Raw genomic sequence first — 20,281 nt, 5'->3', positions numbered from 1 at the left:
TTTGCCCAAAGGCTGTCTGTCTACCTGGTGGGGGCCTCCTCTCTGCAATACCACCCACCCTTCCCCAGAGCCTGCACACCTGTGCTGCCCTGTCAGGGAAGCGCCGGAAGTCCAGGAATTCATTCTTGACAATGTTACCAAATATATATATGTTTCTTTGTTTTAAATTCTATGAATTTTACTTCACAATTTACTGTTATATGAAAGCTAAGCTTAACTGGATTCAAAATCACCATTATATTTAAATATTTTTCTAAGTTTATTAAGAGGAGCATTTTTTTCAAACTATACTTGGGGAAGTAGATCCAAGAACTTAAAATACGTTTGAATTGTATTGCCTGGTTTAAAATCAGGAGAGGTACGTACCAGGGTTGTGGCCTTTCACCATACTTATTCAGTCTGTATGCTGAACAGTAATCTGGGTAGCTGTATTATATAACATGGTGGCATTAGGAAGACTAATTAGCAACTTGTGATATTCAGATGATACAGCCTTGCTTGCTGGAAGTGAAGAGAACTTAAATATTCTTGATGAATTTCAAAGACTATATAGCCTTATATAGTAAGTAAGTAACCTTAATGTAAGGGAAACAAAAGTCCTCACAACTAGATCAAAATATAATATCATGATAAATGGAGAAAAGTTCACAGTTGTCAAAGATTTCATTTGGTTTGGATCCACAATCAACACTTATGGAAGTAGCAGTCAAGAAACCAAACAACTTTTTGCATTAGATAAATCTGTTTCATAAGACCCCTTTAAAGTGTTCAAAAGCAAAGATATCAGTTTGAGGACTAAGGTGAGCCAGAACCAAGCCATGGTATTTTCAATCGCTTCATATGCATAAGAAAATTGAACAATGTGTAAGGAAGACCATAGATGATCGATGCATTTGAGTTATGATGTTGGAGAAGAATATTAAAAGAACCATAGACTGTCTGAATAATGAACAAATCTGTGTTGGAAGAAGTACAGCCAGAATGCTCCTTATAACCCAGGATGGTGATACTTTGTCTCTCATACTTTGGACGTGTTATTAGGAGGGGCCAGTCCTGGTGTGGCACTGTGAGGTAATGCACTGAACTGTAAGGTCAGCTTGAACTTCAAGGTCAGTGGTTCAAGTTCACCAGCTGCTCCTCAGAAACCCTATACAGGGTTGTTATGAGTCAAAACTGATTTAGCGACATTTAGCAACAACAATTCATTGAAGGAACTCCTGGTGTGGTGCTGTAGGATCAGTACTGGACTATGAGCCACAAAGGCAGCTGTTCAAACACACCAGCTGCTCCTTGGAAACCCTATACAGTTTAGCTATGCGTCGGAACTGACTCAAAGGCACTTAATAGCAACAACAACAGTCACTGGAGAGGTGTCCTGGTGTGGCTTTGTAGGATAAGCACTGGACACTAACCATTAGATTGGTGGTTCAACCCTCCATCTCCTCCTCAGAAACCCTATACAGGATCTCCATGAATTGGAACCTACTCAACCACATAAGCAACAACAACAAAAGTCCTTGGAGAAGGACACCATATTTGGTAAAATGAAGAGTCAGAGAAAAAGAGGAAGACCCCCAACAAGATGGACTGACACAATGGCAGCAGCAACACACTCAAATGTAGCAATGATTGTGAGGATGGCTCAGGACCAGTCAGTGTTTTGTTCTGTTGTATATAGGGTAGCTAAGAATAGGAATTGACTCAACCCTACCTAGTAATAATAGCTACTTAGTTATCAATATCTCTATAGACATTTTTTGTTTCATATACAGAGAAAGTTGTGGGGAGGGTTATAGGGTGACAATTGGTATATGTCCTGTTACATTCACAAGTCTAAATATTCACCTCCTTGGAATTTTAGTATTCAAATGTCTATGTTGTGATCTGGAGTGTAAGTGTGGCACTTTAGGATAAGCACCGGACTGCTAACAGCAAAATCAACAGTTTACACACAGCAGCTACTCCTTAGAAACAGAGTCATTATAAATTTGAACTGATTCAACAGCACTTAGCAGCAATTGTTATTGTTGTTAAGTGCCATCGAGTTGGGTCCAACTCATAGTGATGCTGTATAGGGTTTCCAAGGAGCTGCTGGTGAGTTGGAATCGCTGACCCTGCAGTTCAAACCAACCTTGTGGTCTAGTGCATTACCCTACGGTGCCACACCAGGACTCCTGGCAATTAGGATCTACTATCTTTACAGATACCATATTTTAAGAGAAAACATATACTAACATCATAGAAATTGATGTGCTTTCCAGCACCCAAATTGGGGAGTATAGTTTAAAATAAGAATCTTAATAATGCTACTAAAATTGTAAAATAATATTTTTGCAAAATATGAAAATCTCTGTTTCTATATTCAGATAATAAATATTCTTTAAGAAATAATGATATCATGAGCTGCAAACACCAGAACTTGATAAGGACAAAGCAAGATGGCCAAATATGGTTCCACTGTAAAAATCAACTAACAGATTGATAATTGAAGAAAATTTGGTGGAAATAATATGCTTAGATTTTAATAAAAGTATTGATTATAGTAGTTTATTCAGTTCTTTTAGAGAAATTCTGATTAGCTTCTCTCAGAAGGCTTTAAAATGGATTAAATGACAGAGAAATAAAGAAGAAAATGGGGATAGTGGAGTTTAAAAAAATATTGCCAAACTAGTCTTATTTAATATCTTTTTAAATTATTTCTTAAGCTAGCCAGTAATTATAAAGATGTTGCAAACACCATAGAAGACAAAGAATTTTCATTAAGAGAGTAATAGTGTTAGAGAAATAGGTAGAAAATGAGCAAGAATCCACTTAGAAAATGCTGTAAGGGAGATGGACTGAAATCACCTCAAATTTATTAAGTTCAAATAGACATTTTTCACAACTTCTTGCCAGAAAATGGAGGTGAAATTGGAAACCATTATTAGCTATAATTATCACTTAGAAGGCCAGTATTCAGGTTCGGAAGCCAATTGTGTAGGATAACATTTACCTTTGCTACTTACTAGTTTTGTGGCCTTTGTTAATGCTGGCAGCCCTTCAGGAATTTGGGAGAATTTAATAAATTAATATATGCCAAATCTTTTTCTGGAAAAAACAAAAAACAAAACCCACAGTTGCTGTAGACTCAGATCTGACTCATGGCAGTCCCACATGTGTCAGAGTAGAACTGGGCTCCACAGGGTTTTCAGTGGACTAGTTTTTGGAAGTAGATCGCCAGACTTTTCTCCCAAGACAACTCTGGGTGGACTTGAACCTTCAACCTTCCTGTTAACAGCCAAGCATATTAACACTTGCTTAATCCAGGAATTCAATAAAGTCCTGGTTGTTAGGTGCCATTGAGTCGGCACCGACTCATAGCACAACAGAATGAAGCACTGGCCGGTCCTGGGCCAACCTCACAGTTGTTGCCGTGCTTGAACCCATTGACACTGCCTCTTTGCCAATCCATCTCACTGGGGGTCTTCCTCTTTTTCTCTGACCTTCCACTATACCAAACATGATATCCTTCTCCAGTGACTGGTTCCTCCTGACATGCCTGAAGTATGAGAGGTGAAGTCTGGCCATCCTGGCCTCCAAGGAGCACTCTGACTGCACTTCTTCCAACACAGATCTGTTTGTTCTTTTGGCACCTCATGACCAAAATTCAATATTCTCCTCCAACACCATCACTCAGATGCATCAATTTTTCTATGATCTTCCTTATCCATTGTCCAACTTTTGCATGCATGCAAGGTTATTGAAAATACCATGGCTTGGGTCAAACACACCTTAGTCCTCAAGCTGACATCTTTGCTATTCAACACTTTTTAAAAAGTCTTGTCCAGCACATTTGCCTAATGCAATATGCCATTTGATTTCTTGACTGCTGCTTCCATGAGTGTTGATGTTCTTAGAACAACATTATTAACTACTAGTTAATAAGATGAACATGCCATTTGAGTAGAGATCATGCTGTACACATTTTTCTGTACTTAGTATAAGCTGGGGAAATGTTTTAAAGACATTGTTAACAGTCATTTATGATGATAAACTCCACAGCCCTTGAGTTGATTCTAACTCATAGCTACCCAATACGACAGATTAGAAGTATACCATAGGGATTCCAAGGTTGTAAATGTCTATAGGAACAGAGAGTCTTATCTTTCCCCCATGGAGCAATGAATGGGTTTGAACTGCCAATTTTGAGGTAAACAGCCCAATGTTCAACCCACTGAACCACCAGGGCTCCTTAATAAAAATAATAATAATTATTGTTGTTATTAAGGGCCATTGAGTCAATTCCTACTAATAGTGACCATATGCACAACAGAACAAAATAGTGCCCAGTTCTTTACTATCCTTACAATTGCTGTGATTGAGCCAATTGTTACTAAAACTGTGCCGGTCCACCTCCTTCCTCTCTTTTTCAGACCTTCCACTTTATCAAGCATGATGTTCTTCTCCAAGGATTGGTCCTCCCTAGCATCATGTCCAAAGTACGAGAGGAAAAATCTCACCATCCTCGCTTCTTAGGATTATTTTGGCTGTACTTCTACCAAGACAAATTTGTTTGGTTTTCTGGCAGTCCATGGTGTTTCCAATATTCTTCACCAATACTATAATTCAAATCCATCTATTCTTGTACAATATTCTTTACTTATTGTCCAGTTTTCACAGGCATATGAAGTGGTTGAAAATACTATGGCTTGGGTCAGGTTCACCTTTGTCCTCAAAGTGACAACTTTGCCTTTTAAAACATTAACAATGTCTTTTACAGCAGATTTGCTTAAAGTTTGATTTCTTGACTTCTGCTTCCATGAGAACTGACTGTGGAGCAAAGCAAAATGAAATCTTTGAAAATTCAATCTTTCCTTCATATATCATGATGTTATTTTTGCTCAATTTCTGGGGATTTTCATTTTCTTTACATTGAGGTGCAATCCATACTGAAAGCTGTAGTCTTTGATTGATATTCACAGTAAGCATTTCAAGTCCTGTTGGCTTCCAACAAGCAAGGTTGTGTCATCTGCATATCTCAGGTTGTTAATGAGTCTTCCTTCAATCCTGAGGCCATGTTCTTTTTCATATAATTGAGTTTCTAGGATGATTTACTCAGCATACAGATTGAATAAGTATGGTGAAAGGATACAACACTGATACACAACTTTCCTGATTTTAAGCCATTCGGTAAGCCCATGTTCTGTTCTAACTACTGCCTGTTGGTCTTTGTATAGGTTCCTTATGAGCACAATTAAGTGTTCTGGAATCCCCATTCTTTGCAATGTTATCTATAGTTTGTTTGGATCCACACAGTAGAATGCCTTTGCATAGCCAATAAATCACAAGTAAACATCTTTCTGGTAGTCACTGCTTTCCGCCAAGGTACATCTGATGTCAGCAGTGATATCCCTTGTTTCACATCCTCTTATAAATCTGGCTTGAATTTCTGATAATTCCCTGTCAGTATATTGCTACAACCATTTTTGAATTATCTTCAGCAAGATTTTACATGCATGTGATAGTAATGATATTGTTTGATGATTTTAGCATTCCACTAGGTTACCTTTCTTTGTTGTTGTTGTTGTTAGGTGTTATCTAGTCAGTAGTGACTCATAGTGACCTTATGCACAGCAGAACGAAACACTGCCCGGTCCTGAGCCAACCTCACTGCTGTTGCCACGCTTGAGTCCATCAATGCTGCCACTTGGAAAATCCATCTCATTGGGGTCTTCCTCTTTTTCTCTGACCCTCCAACTTACCAAACATGATATCCTTCTCCAGTGACTGGCCCCTCCTGACAATATGTCCGAAGTATGAGAAACAAAGTTTGGCCATCCTGCCCTCCAAGGAGCACTCTGGCTGCACTTCTTCCAACACAGATCCATTGGTTCTTTTGGCAGCCCATAGCACTTTCAATATTTTCCTCCAACACTCAAAAGCATCAATTCTTCCATGGTCTTCCTTATTTACTATCCAGCTTTCACATGCATATGAGGTTATTGAAAATACCATGGCTTGATTCTGATGCACCCTAGTCCTCAAGCTGACATTTTTGCTCTTCAATGCTTTAAAAAGGACTTGTGTCACACATTTGCCTGATGCAATACATCATCTGATTTCTTGACTGCTTCTTCCATGAGTGTTGATAGTTGATCCAAGAGGAATGAAGTCCTTGACAGCTTCTAACTTTTCTCCGTTGATAAGAATGCTGTTTATTGGTCCACTGGTGAGGGGTTTTGTTTTCTTTATATTGAGATGTAATCCATACAAAAGTCTGTTCTCTTTGATCTTCATCAGTAAATGCTTTAAGTCCTCTTCACTTTCAGCAAGCAAGGTTGTGTCATCTGCGTATCGCAGATTGTTAATGAGTCTTCCTCCAATCCTGATGCCATGTTTTCTTCATAGAACCCAGCTTCTCGTATTATTTGCTCAGCATGCAGGTTGAATAAGTATGGTGAAAGAATACAACCCTGTCGCACACCTTTCCCAATTTTAAAACATTCAGTGTTCCCATGCTCTGTTCAAACAACTGCTTCTTGGTCTAGGTACAGATTTCTCAGAAGTACAATTAAGTGTTCTGGAATACTCATACTTCTCAGTGTTGTCCATAGTTTGTCATGATCCACACAATTGAAAGTCTTTGCGTAGTCAATAAAGCACAGGTAAACATCCTTCTGGTATTCTCTGCTTTCAGCCAAGATCCATTGGATATCAGCAATGATATCTCTCGTTCCACGGCCTCTTCTGAATCCAGCTTGAACCTCTGGAAGTTCTCTATCAATGTATGATTGTGACCGTTTCTGTATTACTTTTAGCAAAATTTACTCGCATGGGATATCAAAGAGATTGTCCGATGATTTCCGTATTCCGTTGGGTCACCTCTCTTTGGAATGGGCACAAATACGGATCTCTTCCAATCAGTCTTCCAAATTTCTTTCCAGAGATGACTGAGTGCCTCCTGTGCCTCCTGACTTTCTTGAAAGATTTCAATTTTTATTCCATCAATTCCTGGTGCCTTCTTCTTTGCCAATTCCTTCAATGCACCTTAGACTTCCTCCTTCAGTATCATTGGCTCTTGATCATATGCTACCTCTTGAAACGATTGAACATGAACCATTTCCTTTTGGTTCAGTGACTCTGTGTATTCCTTCCATCTTCTCTTGATGGTTTCTGCATTACTCAATTATTTGTCCAGAGAATCTTTCAATAATTCAAGTCGAGGCTTGAATTTTTTTCTTCAGTTCCCCTGGCTTTAGAAATGCTGAGTGTATTCTTCCTTTTTGGTTTTCTGATTCCAAATCTTTGCATATTTTATTATAACATTTGTCTTTATCTTCTCAAGCTGATCTTTGAAATTTTCTGTTCAGCTCTTGGACCTCCTCATTTCTTGCATTTGCTTTAGCATCTCTACACTGGAGAACAAATTTCAGAGTCTTTTTTGACATCCATTTTGACCTTTTCTTCTTTCTTGTCTTCTTAATGACTTTTTGCTTTCTTCATGTATGGTGTTGTTGATGTCATACCACAACTCTTCTGGTCTTTGGTCTTTAGTGTTTGATGTATCAAATCTGTTCTTCAGATGATCTCTAAATTCAGGTGGGATATGTTCAAGGTCATATTTTGGCTCTCTTGGACTTGTTTTCATTTTCTTCAACTTCAGTTTGAATTTGCATATGAGTAATTGATGGTCTGTTCCACAGTCTGCCATGGCCTTGTTTTGAATGCTGATATGGAGCTTTTCCATCATCTCTTTCTGCAGATGTAGTCCATTTGATTTTTATGTATTCTATCAGGTGAGGTCCATGTGTATGGTCATCTTTTATGCTGTTTGAAGAAGGTATTTGAAATGAACAAATCAATGGTTTTGCAGAATTCCATCATGCATTCTCCAACATAATTTCTATCACCAAGGCCATATATTCCAACTGCTGATCCTTCCTCTTTGCTCCCAACGTTTGCATTCCAATCACCAGTAATGATCAATACATCTTGATTGCATGTTTTATTGATTTCAGATGGAAGAATTTGGTAGAATAAATATGGATCTCTTCTAATCAGTTGGCCAGGTAGCTGTCTTCCAAAGCTCTTGTCATAGATGAGTGAGTGCCTCCAGTGCTGCTTCAGTTTGTTGAAACATTTCAGTTGGTATTCTGTCAATTCCTGGAGCCTTGTTTGTTGCAAATGCAGTCTATGTAGCCTGGACTTCTTCCTTCAGTACCATCTGTTCTTGATCATATGCTACCTCTTGGTATGGTTGAACACTGGACAGCTTTTTATTTTTTCAGTGCATGGACTACGTATTCTTTCTATATCCTTTTGATGCTTCTTGCATCATTCAATATTTTGCTCAAAGAATCCCTCACTATTGCAAGCTGAAGCTTCAATTTCTTTATTTTAATTTCTTTCAGATTGAAAAATGCTTTTGGTTTTCTAACTCCAGATCTTTGCACATTTCATTATAATACTTGGGAATTTTTTGTTCAACTCATTTGCTTCATCATTTCATCCAATCACTTTAGTATCTCTACATTCAAGAGCAAGTTTTAGTCTCCTCTGAAATCCATTTTGGTATTTTCTTTCATTACAGTCTTTTAAATGACCTTTTGCTTTCTTCATGTATGATTCTTAATATCATTCCACAGTGTTCTTCAGTCATTGTTGTCTAGTGTATGAAAATTCTTCTTGAAATGGTCTCTAAATTCAGATGGAATATACTCCAGGTCATATTTTGGTTCTTGTGGACTTGTTTGACAAAGAGTCAAACACATTAATTGGTGAAGAGATAGTCTCTTCAACAAATGGTGCTTGGAAAACTGGAAATCCATTTACAGAAGAATGAAACAAGATACATATCACATATCATATACAAAAATGAACTTAACATGGATTAAGACCTAAATGTAAAACCTAGAAGTATAAATATCAATTAAAATAGAAACAAAATTTGGGGCTTTGATACATGGCATAAATACACTAGCAAACATAGTTGAAAACATATAAACAGCAGAAAACAAAACAGATGAATGGGACTGCCTAAAAATTAGACACTAGTGTGTGTCAAAATATTTCACCAAAGAGTAAAAAGAGAACCCACAGACTGGGAAAAATTTGTGAGTGACATATCAAACAAAGTACTAATCTCTAAAATTTATAGAAAATCTTAACATCTCAACAAGAAAAAGAGAAAATAATCCAATCGAAAAATGGGCAGAGGTCATGAACAGCTACTTCCGCAAAGAAGACATTTATAGGTGATCAACAAATATTTGAAGAATTACCCATGATCGTTAGCTACTAGAAAGATATAAATGAAAACAACAATGAAATATTACCTCAGCCCAGCATTAAAAGCAAAGTTCGAAAAAACAGAAAACAACATATGCTGGCAAGGGGGTGGAGAGACTGGAACCAGTTTACATTGTAAAATGGTGCAACCATTGTGAAAAACAATATGGTACTTCCTCAGAAAGTTGGAAAAGAAATGCTATATTACATAGCAATCCCTCTATTTTGTATATAACCTAAGAAATAAGAGTTATGACACTAATAGACACATGAGTACTGCAATCATGGAAATGAAGTATATAATTGGTTGAATGTAAAACTAAAGATCTACTCTGTAAACCTTCACTCAATACATAATAAAATTTTTTTAAAAGAAGATGTAAGAAACACAGACTCACTTTGCCAAAAAAAAAAAAAAAATTGGTAGACATTCAGCTGTTTCAGGAGGTAGCATATTATTAAGAACTGATGGTACTGAAGGAAGAAGTCCAAGCTGCACTGAAGGTATTGCTGGTTAACAAGGCTTCAGAAATTGACAGAATACCAATTGAGATCCTTCAACAAACAGATGTAATTTTGGAGGTGTCTTTTACAAAAAACTTGCTGACCTACTGGAAGAGATCCATATTTGCACCCCTTACAAGGTAAGGTGATCCAATGAAGTGCAGAAATGGTTGAATACTGTAATTATATTCACACTCAAGTAAAATTATGCTGAAAATAGTTTTAAAATGTTTGCCAGATTAAGAAGATAACACAAAATAAAGGATATCATTGCTGATGTCAGATGGATTTTGGTTGAAAGCAGAGAATGCCTATGATCATTGACTACACAATGGAGTTTGACTGTGTGTATCATAACAAACTATGGATAACAATGTGAAAAATGAGAATTCAGAACACTCAATTATATTGCTGTGGAAGCTGTACCTAGACCAAGAGATAGTTGTTTGAACAAGACAAGTGAATACTGCGTGGTTCAAAATCAGGAAAGGTGTGTGTCAGGGTTGTAACCTTTCACAATAGTAATCCAATCTGTATGTTGAGCAAATAATCCAAGACAGTGTATCATATAAAGAAGAATGCAGCATAAGATTGGAGGAAGACTCATTAGCAACTTGCAATATGCAATTTGCACAGCCTTTCTTGCTGAAAGTGAAGAGAACTTTAAACATGTACTTGTTAATGTGCTGGATTGTAAAATCGATTTGAACTGCAAGGTAGGAAGTTCAAGCTGACCAGCTGCTTCTCAGAAACCCTATACAGGGTCGCTATGAGTCGGAACCAACTCGGCAGCACTTAACAACAACATGTATACATATACACATACACAGTGTTGGTGATGGAGTTGGTTCCAGCTCATAGCGACCCTACATAGGGTTTCCGAGGCTGTAAATCTTTATGGGAGCAGAAAGTCTCATCTTTTTCCTGCAGAACTGCTGGTAGTTTCAAACTGCTGACCTTCATAACACCCTGACTCATAACCACTGTACTACCAGAGTACCATCTACATGTACATATTTGTGTGTATATATATAAAACAACAATATACATATAAAAGACTAGGCTTACTAGTTAGGAAGAGACTGGAGGAACCTGAAACTACAACCTCCTTCAGTTCTGAAAAGGTCTGGAAAAGAACTCACCCTCGTGGCCCAATTTTAAGCTAAGCATTTATAGATATACAGAGGGGATAACAGCACTAGTAACTATGCTCACCATGGAATGGTCAATCATTCAAAAGTAAAAGGTCAAAATGAACCTAAGGACAAAGTTGAGAAAGGATGGGAAGGTAGGTGGAATGGAAATAGGAACCACAGGAAGGAAGCGGTGTAACGTTGCATGGAGGGATTGCAATCATTGAAATGAAACAAAGCGTATGATTGTTGAGTGTAAAACTGATGATCTTGACTGTAAATCTTCACTCAATTCAGGCAGTGTTTCATTCGGTCGTACATAGGGACACTATGAACTGGAACTAGCTGAATGATACTTAACAATAGCAATACAAAATGACATAGGTTGAAAGGAAATAGCAAATCATAAGAACTGGGCTGCTAATCACAAAGCTGGTGGTTCAAACTCACCAGTGGCTACTTGGAAACCCTATACAGGGTCACTATGAGTTGGAACTGACCCGATGGCACATAACAACAACAACATATGGTGGTGCAAATGGTTAAGCTCTCAACTATTAGCATTTCAGATCTACCCAGCAATGGCTAGAAAGAAGGGCTGGAAGGATCAAGGCCACAGCCTTTAAAACCCTGTGGAATATTCTGCAATTATGAGTTGGAATCAACTCATCAGCAACTAGTGTTTTTTTTGTTTGTTTGTTTTATATACACAGAAAGAAATTGGTCTAAATAGACAGAACATGACTATAGACACTGTCTCTTGTACCTATTATTCACATCAGCGAAGGTAAAACACTGATTTCCTAAGTGTCAGGTTTGGCTATCTCATTGTATTTATGAAAATGTGGAAAAATGACACACATTCAAATAGGTACTTTGTCCAGAAAATATGTGTTCCCAAGAATTCAGAATGACTACGACTAGCATTGCTAAGGAGCTCTGGTAGTGTAGTGGTTACGAATCGAGCTGCGAACCTCAAGGCCAGCAGTTTGAAACTACCAGCTGCTCCGCTGGAGGAAGATGAGGCTTTCTGCTCCCGTAAAGATTTACAGCCTCGGAAACCCTGTGCAGGGTCGCTATGAGTTGGAACCGACTCCATAGCACATAACAACAACAATAACTTTGTTTATAGTTATACTTAATGCTTAGTTTTTCTAAAGAGTTGTTCCTGTTTAAATTTTTTAGGAGATACTGTATCTTCTTTAATTCCACTTTTCTCTTAAACCAGATTTCTGCTGCAGAAAACCATGGCAATGAATCAGGTGTAAGAGAGCTACTGAGAAGGATTGTACTGAAAGAAAACTGGTTTTCTACATTTCTGAGGGTTCTGAATCAAACAGGAAATGAGAACCTCGCCAAAGAGTTAACAGGCTCTGAAAGCACTGCAGGTATTTCTCATTTTACTAAGGATGACTTTGCACATTTTGCTTTGTTCTTATTAATTTAATAAAACCTGTAGACAAAATGCCAAATAAGCACTGGGATTTGTAGAATCAAAATTTAAAAAATTGTACGGATTTAAGATATCATTGATTCTAACCCTTTACCAAGGAAGAAACTGATGACTAGGAAGAATGACTTTTCACTGTAAATTGGGCTAGAATATTTATTCCTGGCCCAGTGCTCTTTCTGCAGTCATCTTATTTTGAAAACAAGATGATTGCCTGTAACTTTCATCAAGATAGTTTGAACATTTGAACATTGAATGTTGTCATTTAGTGCCATAGAGTCAGTTCTGACTCATAGTGACCCTGTATAGGGTTTCCAAGAAGCCAGCACTACACCAGGTCAAATAAATTGGAACAAAAAACATTAGTAGTCATTACAACTCTGCTGCATAGTCTTCTGAGCATTCTTATAAATTCTTAAAGAATCCCGGAGATGATACTTCCTAATGGAAGGGATAGGCAGTAAACCAGTTCTGAAATTAATGATATAAATTAAAAACATAGTCATAATTGCTATAAGAGAAAGTATGTCTGTATAATGAACTAGAGTTGCTGAATAATTAGCATAAACATCTAGTGAGGTCTTTTTATGTTATATCTGTATTTTTGTCAGAAGTTTGAAATACAGATATACATGTGGATTAAAGGCACGTGGGTGGTACAAGCAATTTGCAATTGGCAAATGACGTAAAGGATGGCAGTTCAAACCCAGCCACAGACCTCATTGAAGCAAAGGTCCGTTGAACTGCTTCTATAAACATTGCAGACAAGAAAACCGCATGGAGCAGTTCTACTCTGTAACACGTGGGGTTGCCATGAGTCAGAATCTACTCAATGGCTGTGTTTGTTTGTGTGTTTGTTGTTGTTAAGTGCTGTGGAGTCAGTTCCGACCCTTAGCGACCCTGTATAGGGTTTCCGATGAGCTGCTAGTGAGCTTGAACCACCGACCTTTTGGTTCAAACCAACTTTGCAGTCCAAAACACTAACTTACAGTGCCACACCAGGACTCCCATTTGTGTGTATATGCATATAAAAAATATGCATGCATACATACACATATAAAGAGAAAGAAACACAAAAAACCCAATGAATTATAAAATGGCATTGATGATCCTGTGTGCAAATAAATGAATCTCAGTGGGTGAAGTCTAATCAAGATGGATAGGCTAGGTCTGTTTTTTCACCTCAGAACAAATGCTGTATTTGAGATCTCTGCAGCTTGATGCTCTAGAGGCTTTGCACCTTTCCTTTCTCAAGGATTTGTAGAGCTTACTCAGTCAGTGAGGGGATAATTCTGACTTGCAGTGATCAGCCAACAATGATCGTCCTCCTGCAAGTTCCAGAGTTTTTACTTCCATAGTCTCTATTTCCATCGTCAATCGACTGTAACTGCATAAAAAGTTCTTTTCAGTTGGAGGCATTTTTCTTTTAGGTCCTAATGGCAAGAACAAAGTTAGCTGTGCTTATTTATTGTAATGAGTAAGGGCTAAGCGTTGGATCCAGGCACTCAGTCTTGAATCCTGGATCCTTCACTTACCTGGATGTGTAACCTTTCGGCAGTCAGTTTCTTGCCCTCACTATGCCTCAGGTTCCTCTTCTGTGAAATGGAGATAATGCTATATCCTGGGGTTTCCTTGAGTCAGAATCAACTTGATGACAACTAACAACATATAAGGGTTATTTTGAGGATGATTATTTTTGTGTGCTGTTGAGTCAATTTCAAAGTCATACTGGGACTGTAAAACAGGGTAGAACTGCTTCTTCATGTTTCCTAGACTATATCTTTATGGGGAAAGATTGCTGTCTTTTCTTCAAAGGAGGTACTTGTGGATTCAACCCACCAACATTTTGGCTGACAGCTGAGTGCTTAACCATTGTGGCACCAGGACTCTTCTATGAGGACTAGATGTTTGAATATAGGTAAAGGATTCCAAAGGAGCATGGTGGTGTTTTAGGATAAACACTGGGGTTGCTAATTACAAATTTGGTGGTTCAAGCCCTCCAGCCACTTCACAGGAGAAGGATGAAGGTTTCTGTTCCCATAAACATTTACAACCTTGGAAACCCTATACAGGGTCATTGTAAGTTGGAACCGACTCAATGGCACTTAATAAGAGCAATAGCAAAGGTCTCTAGGTAGCACAAATGATTTACACTAAACTGTTGTTGTTAAGTGCTGTGGAGTTGGTTCTGTCTCACAGTGACCCTGTTTAGGGTTTCTGAGGAGCAGCTGGTGAGTTGGAACTGCCAACATTATGGTTCAAACCGACCTATGGTCGAGTACTTATCCTACAGTGCCATACCAGCACTTAACTACCAACATGGAAAGGAGCCCTGGTAGTATAGTGTGCTATGTGTTGCACTGCTAGCCGCAAGGCCAGCAGTTCAAGTCCACCAGGTGCTCCTGGGGAGAAAGGTGAAGCTTTCTGCTTCCACAAAGATTTACAGCCTCAGAAACCCTGTAGAGGGTCTCTATGAGTTGGAATTGACTGATTCCATGGCACATAACCACTACCACTTAAAGGTTGGTGGTTTAAGCCCAACCAGTGGTCCAGTGGGAGAAAGGACCTGTTAATCTGTTTCCATTATGATTATAGTCAACACAGAGATGATGACATGGAAAGATAGAGCAGCTGAGGACTCTAGACTCATGAAAAGAGAAAGGCTGGGTGCTGGGGGTCAGGAGGCAGGCTTATAGAATGTGCCCTTCAGCTGTTTAAATGATTATATATTTCTGAGTGTTTTTGTGTACATCAAAAACAAAACAACAAAACAAAAAACAGATGGAATAGAAGCAAATACTGTTGAATGATGATGCATGGAAGGGATTGTAATCATTGCTATGAAACAAAATACGATAGGATGAGTACAAAACTGATGTTTTCCCATGTAAACTATCACTCAATTCACAATAAGGTTTTTTTAATAATAATAATAATATAAAAAAACTATAGCCAAGAAAACCTTATGTAAGTAACATAAGGCATTGCCACCAGTCAGAATTCACAAGCACTAATAACTGTAGAATAGGCTCTGGACTGTTAACCTCAAATCCTAGGAATTCAGAATACATGAACTTAGGCTGACGTTAAAGCAGATATATACTTTTTGTGGAACATATACCAAGGAAACAAAATGATAAGAACACAAGTTAAAGATAAAAAGCTACCAAATTTTTATTTACAATAATTAAGTCTAAATATAATTTTGTATTATATAATAAGTCCGTTGCTTCCTAAAAGGTGATGGTCAGATAAGAAATCATCTCACTTTGAAGTCCTAATGTGATGCTGTAGGATAAGCAATGGTGGTTGTGGTTGTTATGTGCCGTCGAGTCAGTTACGACTCACAGCGACTCTGTACAAGGTTTCTGAGACTATAAATCTTTACGGGAGCAGAAAGCCTCATCTTTCTCCCATGGAACACCTGGTAGTTTCGAACTGCTGACCCTGAGATTATCAGCCCGATTTGTAACCATTAAGCTATCAGAGCTCCACTGTTAACCAAATAGTCGGTGGCTTAAACCCACCAGCCATTCCTCAGAACCCCTATATAAGTGGAGTTCTCTATAAGTTGGAACTGACTCCACTGCACTTAATAGGCATTACAAATAATTAGTACCATGTACATGTTAAAAATAAAATTGTTAGGTCATGTAAAAAGTCATGCTCTGAGCTTTTTAAAATGTCAGAATGTTTAAGTATATTCAGATAAATCTCTATTAACTCACTGCGCTCTGGTCAATTCTGACTCATAACAATTGTATAGGACAAAGTAGAAATGCTCTATTGTGTTTCCAAGACTATATCTTTATGGGAGCAGAGAGCCTCATCTTTCTCTCCAGGAGTGGCTGGTGGCTTTGAACCTCTGACCTTGCAGTTGTTGTTAAGTGCTGTCAAGACAGTTCTGACTCATAGCAACCCTGTATAAGGTTTCTGAGGAGTGGCTGGTGTGTTTAAATCACTGATCTTTTGGTTCAAATCAGCCTTAGGGCCCAGTGCATTATCCTGCAGCACCACACCAGGACTCCATAACCTTGCAGTTGTTAAGTGCCATTGAGTTAGTTCCGACTCATAGCAGCCCTGTATAGGGTTTCCAAAGAGGGGCTGGTGAGCTTGAATTGACAACCTTGCAGTTCAAACTGACCTTGCAGTCCAGCACATTAACCGGCAGCACAATACCAGGACTCCTACTGTTGGTGTTAGGTGCCATCAAGTCATTTCTGACTCATAGCAACTCTGTGCACAACAAAACAAAACACCGCCATCCTAACAATTGTTATGAGTCCATTGTTGCTGCTTCCATGTCAGTTCATCTTGTTGAGGATCTTCCTCTGTTTCCATGACCCTCCAATTTACTAAGCATAATGTCCTTCTCCAGGGATTGGTCCATCTTGACAACAAGTCCAAAGTACGAGAGATGAAATCTCACCATGCTTGTTTCTAAGGAGCATTCTGGTTGTACTTCCTCCAAGACTGATTTCTCTGTTCTTTTGGCAGTCATGGTATTTTCAGTATACTTAGCCAACACCATAATTCAAATGTATCAATTCTACAGTCTTCCTTACTCAATGGCCAACTTTAACATACATGTGTCAAGTACAACTTAGTCCTCAAAGATATCTTCTCTCTTTAATACTTTACAGAGGTCTTTTGCAGCAGCTTTGTGTAATGCAATATGTTGTTTGGCTTCTTGGCTGCTGCTTTCATTAGTGTTGGATCTGGATCCAAGCAAAATGAAGCCTTTGACAACTTGAACGTCGTCTTCATTTATCATAATGTTATTTTTGGTCCGGTTGTGAGGACCAAAAATACATTTCTATACATTAGGGTGCTTCTTTGCTTCTAGCAAACAACGTTGTGTCTTCTGTATATCACAGGTTGTTACTAAGCCTTCCACCAATCATAGTACCACATTCTTCTCTTATAATCAAGCTTCTTGGATTATTTGCTTACCATACAAGTTGAATAAGCATAGTGAAAGGGTACAACTCTGGCACACACCTTTCCTGATTTTAAACCACTTAGTATCTCTTTGTTCTGTTCTAACGACTGCATCCTGATCTTTATACAGGTCTCTCACGAACACAAGTGTTCTGGAATTCCCATTCTTCCCAATGTTATCCATAGTTTGTTATGATCCACACCTTTTCATGGTCAATTGTTATTGATAAGTGGCATCACGTCGGTTCTGACCCACAACGACCCTGTATAGGGTTTCTGAGTAGTGTCTGGTGCGCTTGAACTGCTGACCTTGTGGTTCAAACCACTTTGTAATCTAGTGCATTAACCCATGCCACACCAGGACCCCAATAAAGCGCAGTTAAACCTCTTTCTGGTATTCTCTACTTTCAGCTAAGATCCTTCCGACATTTACAGTGACATTCTTTATTCCAAATCCGCTTCTGAATTTGCCTTGACTTTCTGGCAGCTCACTGTCGAGGTAGTGCTGCAATCATTTTTTGAATGATCTTCTGCAAAATTTTACTTGAATGTGATATTATTAATACTGTGATTTCAGCAATTCATTGGGTCACCTTTCTTTGGAATGGGTACAAATATGGATATCTTCGTGGATTAGACAAGTGAGAAATTCCAGTACAGCATCAGTTTGTTAAAACAGTTCAGTTGATGTTCATTCAATCCCTAGAGCATGCAGCTTGGACTCCTTCTTTCAGTACCATTAGTTCTCGATAATATACTACCTGTTGAAAAGTTTGAACATTAACCAGTTCTTTTTGGTATAGTGGTTCTGTGTATTCTTTCCATCTTCTTTTGATGTTTTCTTCAATATTCTGCCCAAATTGTTGTTATTGTTGTTGTGTGACTTTGAATCAATTCCAACACATAGCAAGGCTGTTTGGGGTCTCTGAGAGCAATCGGTGTAATTGAACTGGTAACCATGATGTTACCAGCCCATTACTTATCCTACAGCACCATACGAGGGCTCATTTGGCCCATGGAATCCTGACTATTCCAACCCGAGGCTTGAATTGTTTCTTCAGTTCTTTTAGCTTGAGAAATGCTGAGCATGTTCTTCTCTTTTGATTTTCTAACCTCGGGGCTTTGCACATTTCATTATAATACTTGACTTTGTCTTCTCAATTCCTTTGAAATTTTCTGTTCTGCTTTTTACTTCATCATTAATTTCAAAATAGCAATGATTACTGTTGTTGTTAGTGTGTCATTCAGTTGTGTTTGGCTCATAGCTACCCCATATAATAGGGTTAGAATTGCCTCTTTGGCTTTTCTTGGCTATACTCATCATGGAAGCATTTTACTTGGTCTTTCTTCCAAACAGCAATCTGTTGTTGTTTTTTAAGTATCATTGAGTTGGTCCTGATTCATAGTGACCCTGTACCGAATTTCCGAGGAGTGGCTTGTGAATTTGAACTGCCGACCTTTCAGTTCAAACCAGCCGTGCATTATCCCATGGTTCCACACAAGGATTCCCCCAAAACAATAGCAGCCATTTATGTTGTATAAAAGTTTTAAGTACATTCTGATAATTCAAAGATAATTTCAAAGAAAACAAATATATTGAGACAAGCTTCTATTGTTGTTGTTGTTAAGTGCCATTGAGTCAGTCCGACCCATAGTAACCCTGTATAGGGTTTCTGAGGAGCAGTTGGTGAGTTTGAACTACTAGGAACTCCCATTTTGTTTGAAGATAACAATAATATTTACGTGTATTGCATGTGTGTGTGTATATATATATAAATGAAATGTACATTGTACTAATATTTGCTTCTAATGCTTTTATTCATAGATACTGAGGATTTTTCACAAAGAGATGGTGCTGAACCTAAAGAGCCACTTCTTTCTTCCACCGATCACCTAAGTTCACAGATAATGGGCAGGGAAATGGAAAATAATTCATCAGAATCATCTTTTGCAGATTCCTCTATAGTTTCAGGTATTTGAAACACGTATTATTATGAGCATTTTAAGTACCCTAATTATTGATGTTATTGTTAAGTGCTGTCAAGTTGGTTTGGACTCATACCTATCCTGTATAGGGTTTCTGAGGCTGTAAATCTTTGCTGGAGTAGAAAGCCTCATTTTTCTCCTGAGGAGCAGCTCGTGGGCTTGAACTGCTGACCTGGCAGTTTGCAGTCATGTCCTTATCCTACAGAGCCTCTGTTCTCACACCTAATTACTATTTCTAGAAAAATCAACTGATTGACTAATGAAATCATAATCTCTTAAACAAAGGGGGTGAAATTTTAGGCTTTATGAGCATTTTTTATTAAAGCAAAATAGTCTTTTAGAGAAGAAAAATCAAAATTGTTTTTCTTGGGTCTACAAAATTTTTGGAGTCCTGGTATGGTACTATGGGTTAATACACAGGACTGCAAAGTCCGTTTGAATGCAAGGTCAGACGTTCAAGCTCACCAGCCGCTTCTTGGAAACCCTATACAGCATCGCTATAGGTTGGAAATGACTCAACAACACTTAACAATAACAACAGCAAAGTTTTTAAAACTAGTGCAGCATGAATTTGCTGTAAATATGAGCATATTTAGTTCCATTTTATTTTACATCATATATGTAATGTGCTAAATAGCATCAGCTGTCTTATATTTCATGATTTACAAAATGCTTTCAAATATAGTAACTAGTTTGATTCCTTTAAAACCCTAAGAACATATAAAGCTGTTACTTTTTGCCCTATTTTGCAGCCTATGGGATCTCAGAGTTCAGAGGGGTTGTAGAAGCCAAGATTAAGACTGCAAAAAGAGAGGTCAATCCTAAACTGGAGTTGGCTTGAGTTGGAGTCACTAACCAGTGTGAGAATTAAATACCACCCTGTCTATGTTTTTGACGATGAAACAACCCTGAAAGAATCAAATTAGTGTTACTATTTTCTTTCTCTAAATGTTCATGGTTATATAGGAGAATCCTGTCTTTCCCTTGCTCCTCCCCAAAA

General features: G+C 38.1%; 1 protein-coding gene across 1 annotated transcript in view; it reads left to right on the top strand.

Moving 5' to 3' along the window:
* Nucleotides 1-20,281, top strand: part of IFIH1 (interferon induced with helicase C domain 1) — a 96,369-nt gene that overhangs the window by 8,084 nt on the left and 68,004 nt on the right. Inside the window, exons 2-3 of the mRNA XM_006866991.1 lie at nucleotides 12,133-12,292; nucleotides 19,121-19,267. Of these exons, the coding sequence (XP_006867053.1) occupies nucleotides 12,133-12,292; nucleotides 19,121-19,267 (307 nt within the window). The remainder of the gene's footprint in view (nucleotides 1-12,132; nucleotides 12,293-19,120; nucleotides 19,268-20,281) is intronic.

The sequence above is a fragment of the Chrysochloris asiatica genome, unplaced genomic scaffold (genome assembly GCF_000296735.1).
Source record: "Chrysochloris asiatica unplaced genomic scaffold, ChrAsi1.0 scaffold00099, whole genome shotgun sequence".
NCBI lineage: Eukaryota > Metazoa > Chordata > Mammalia > Afrosoricida > Chrysochloridae > Chrysochloris > Chrysochloris asiatica.
The sequence above is the reverse complement of the archived record's forward strand: the minus strand, read 5'-3'. Positions and strand labels throughout refer to the sequence as shown.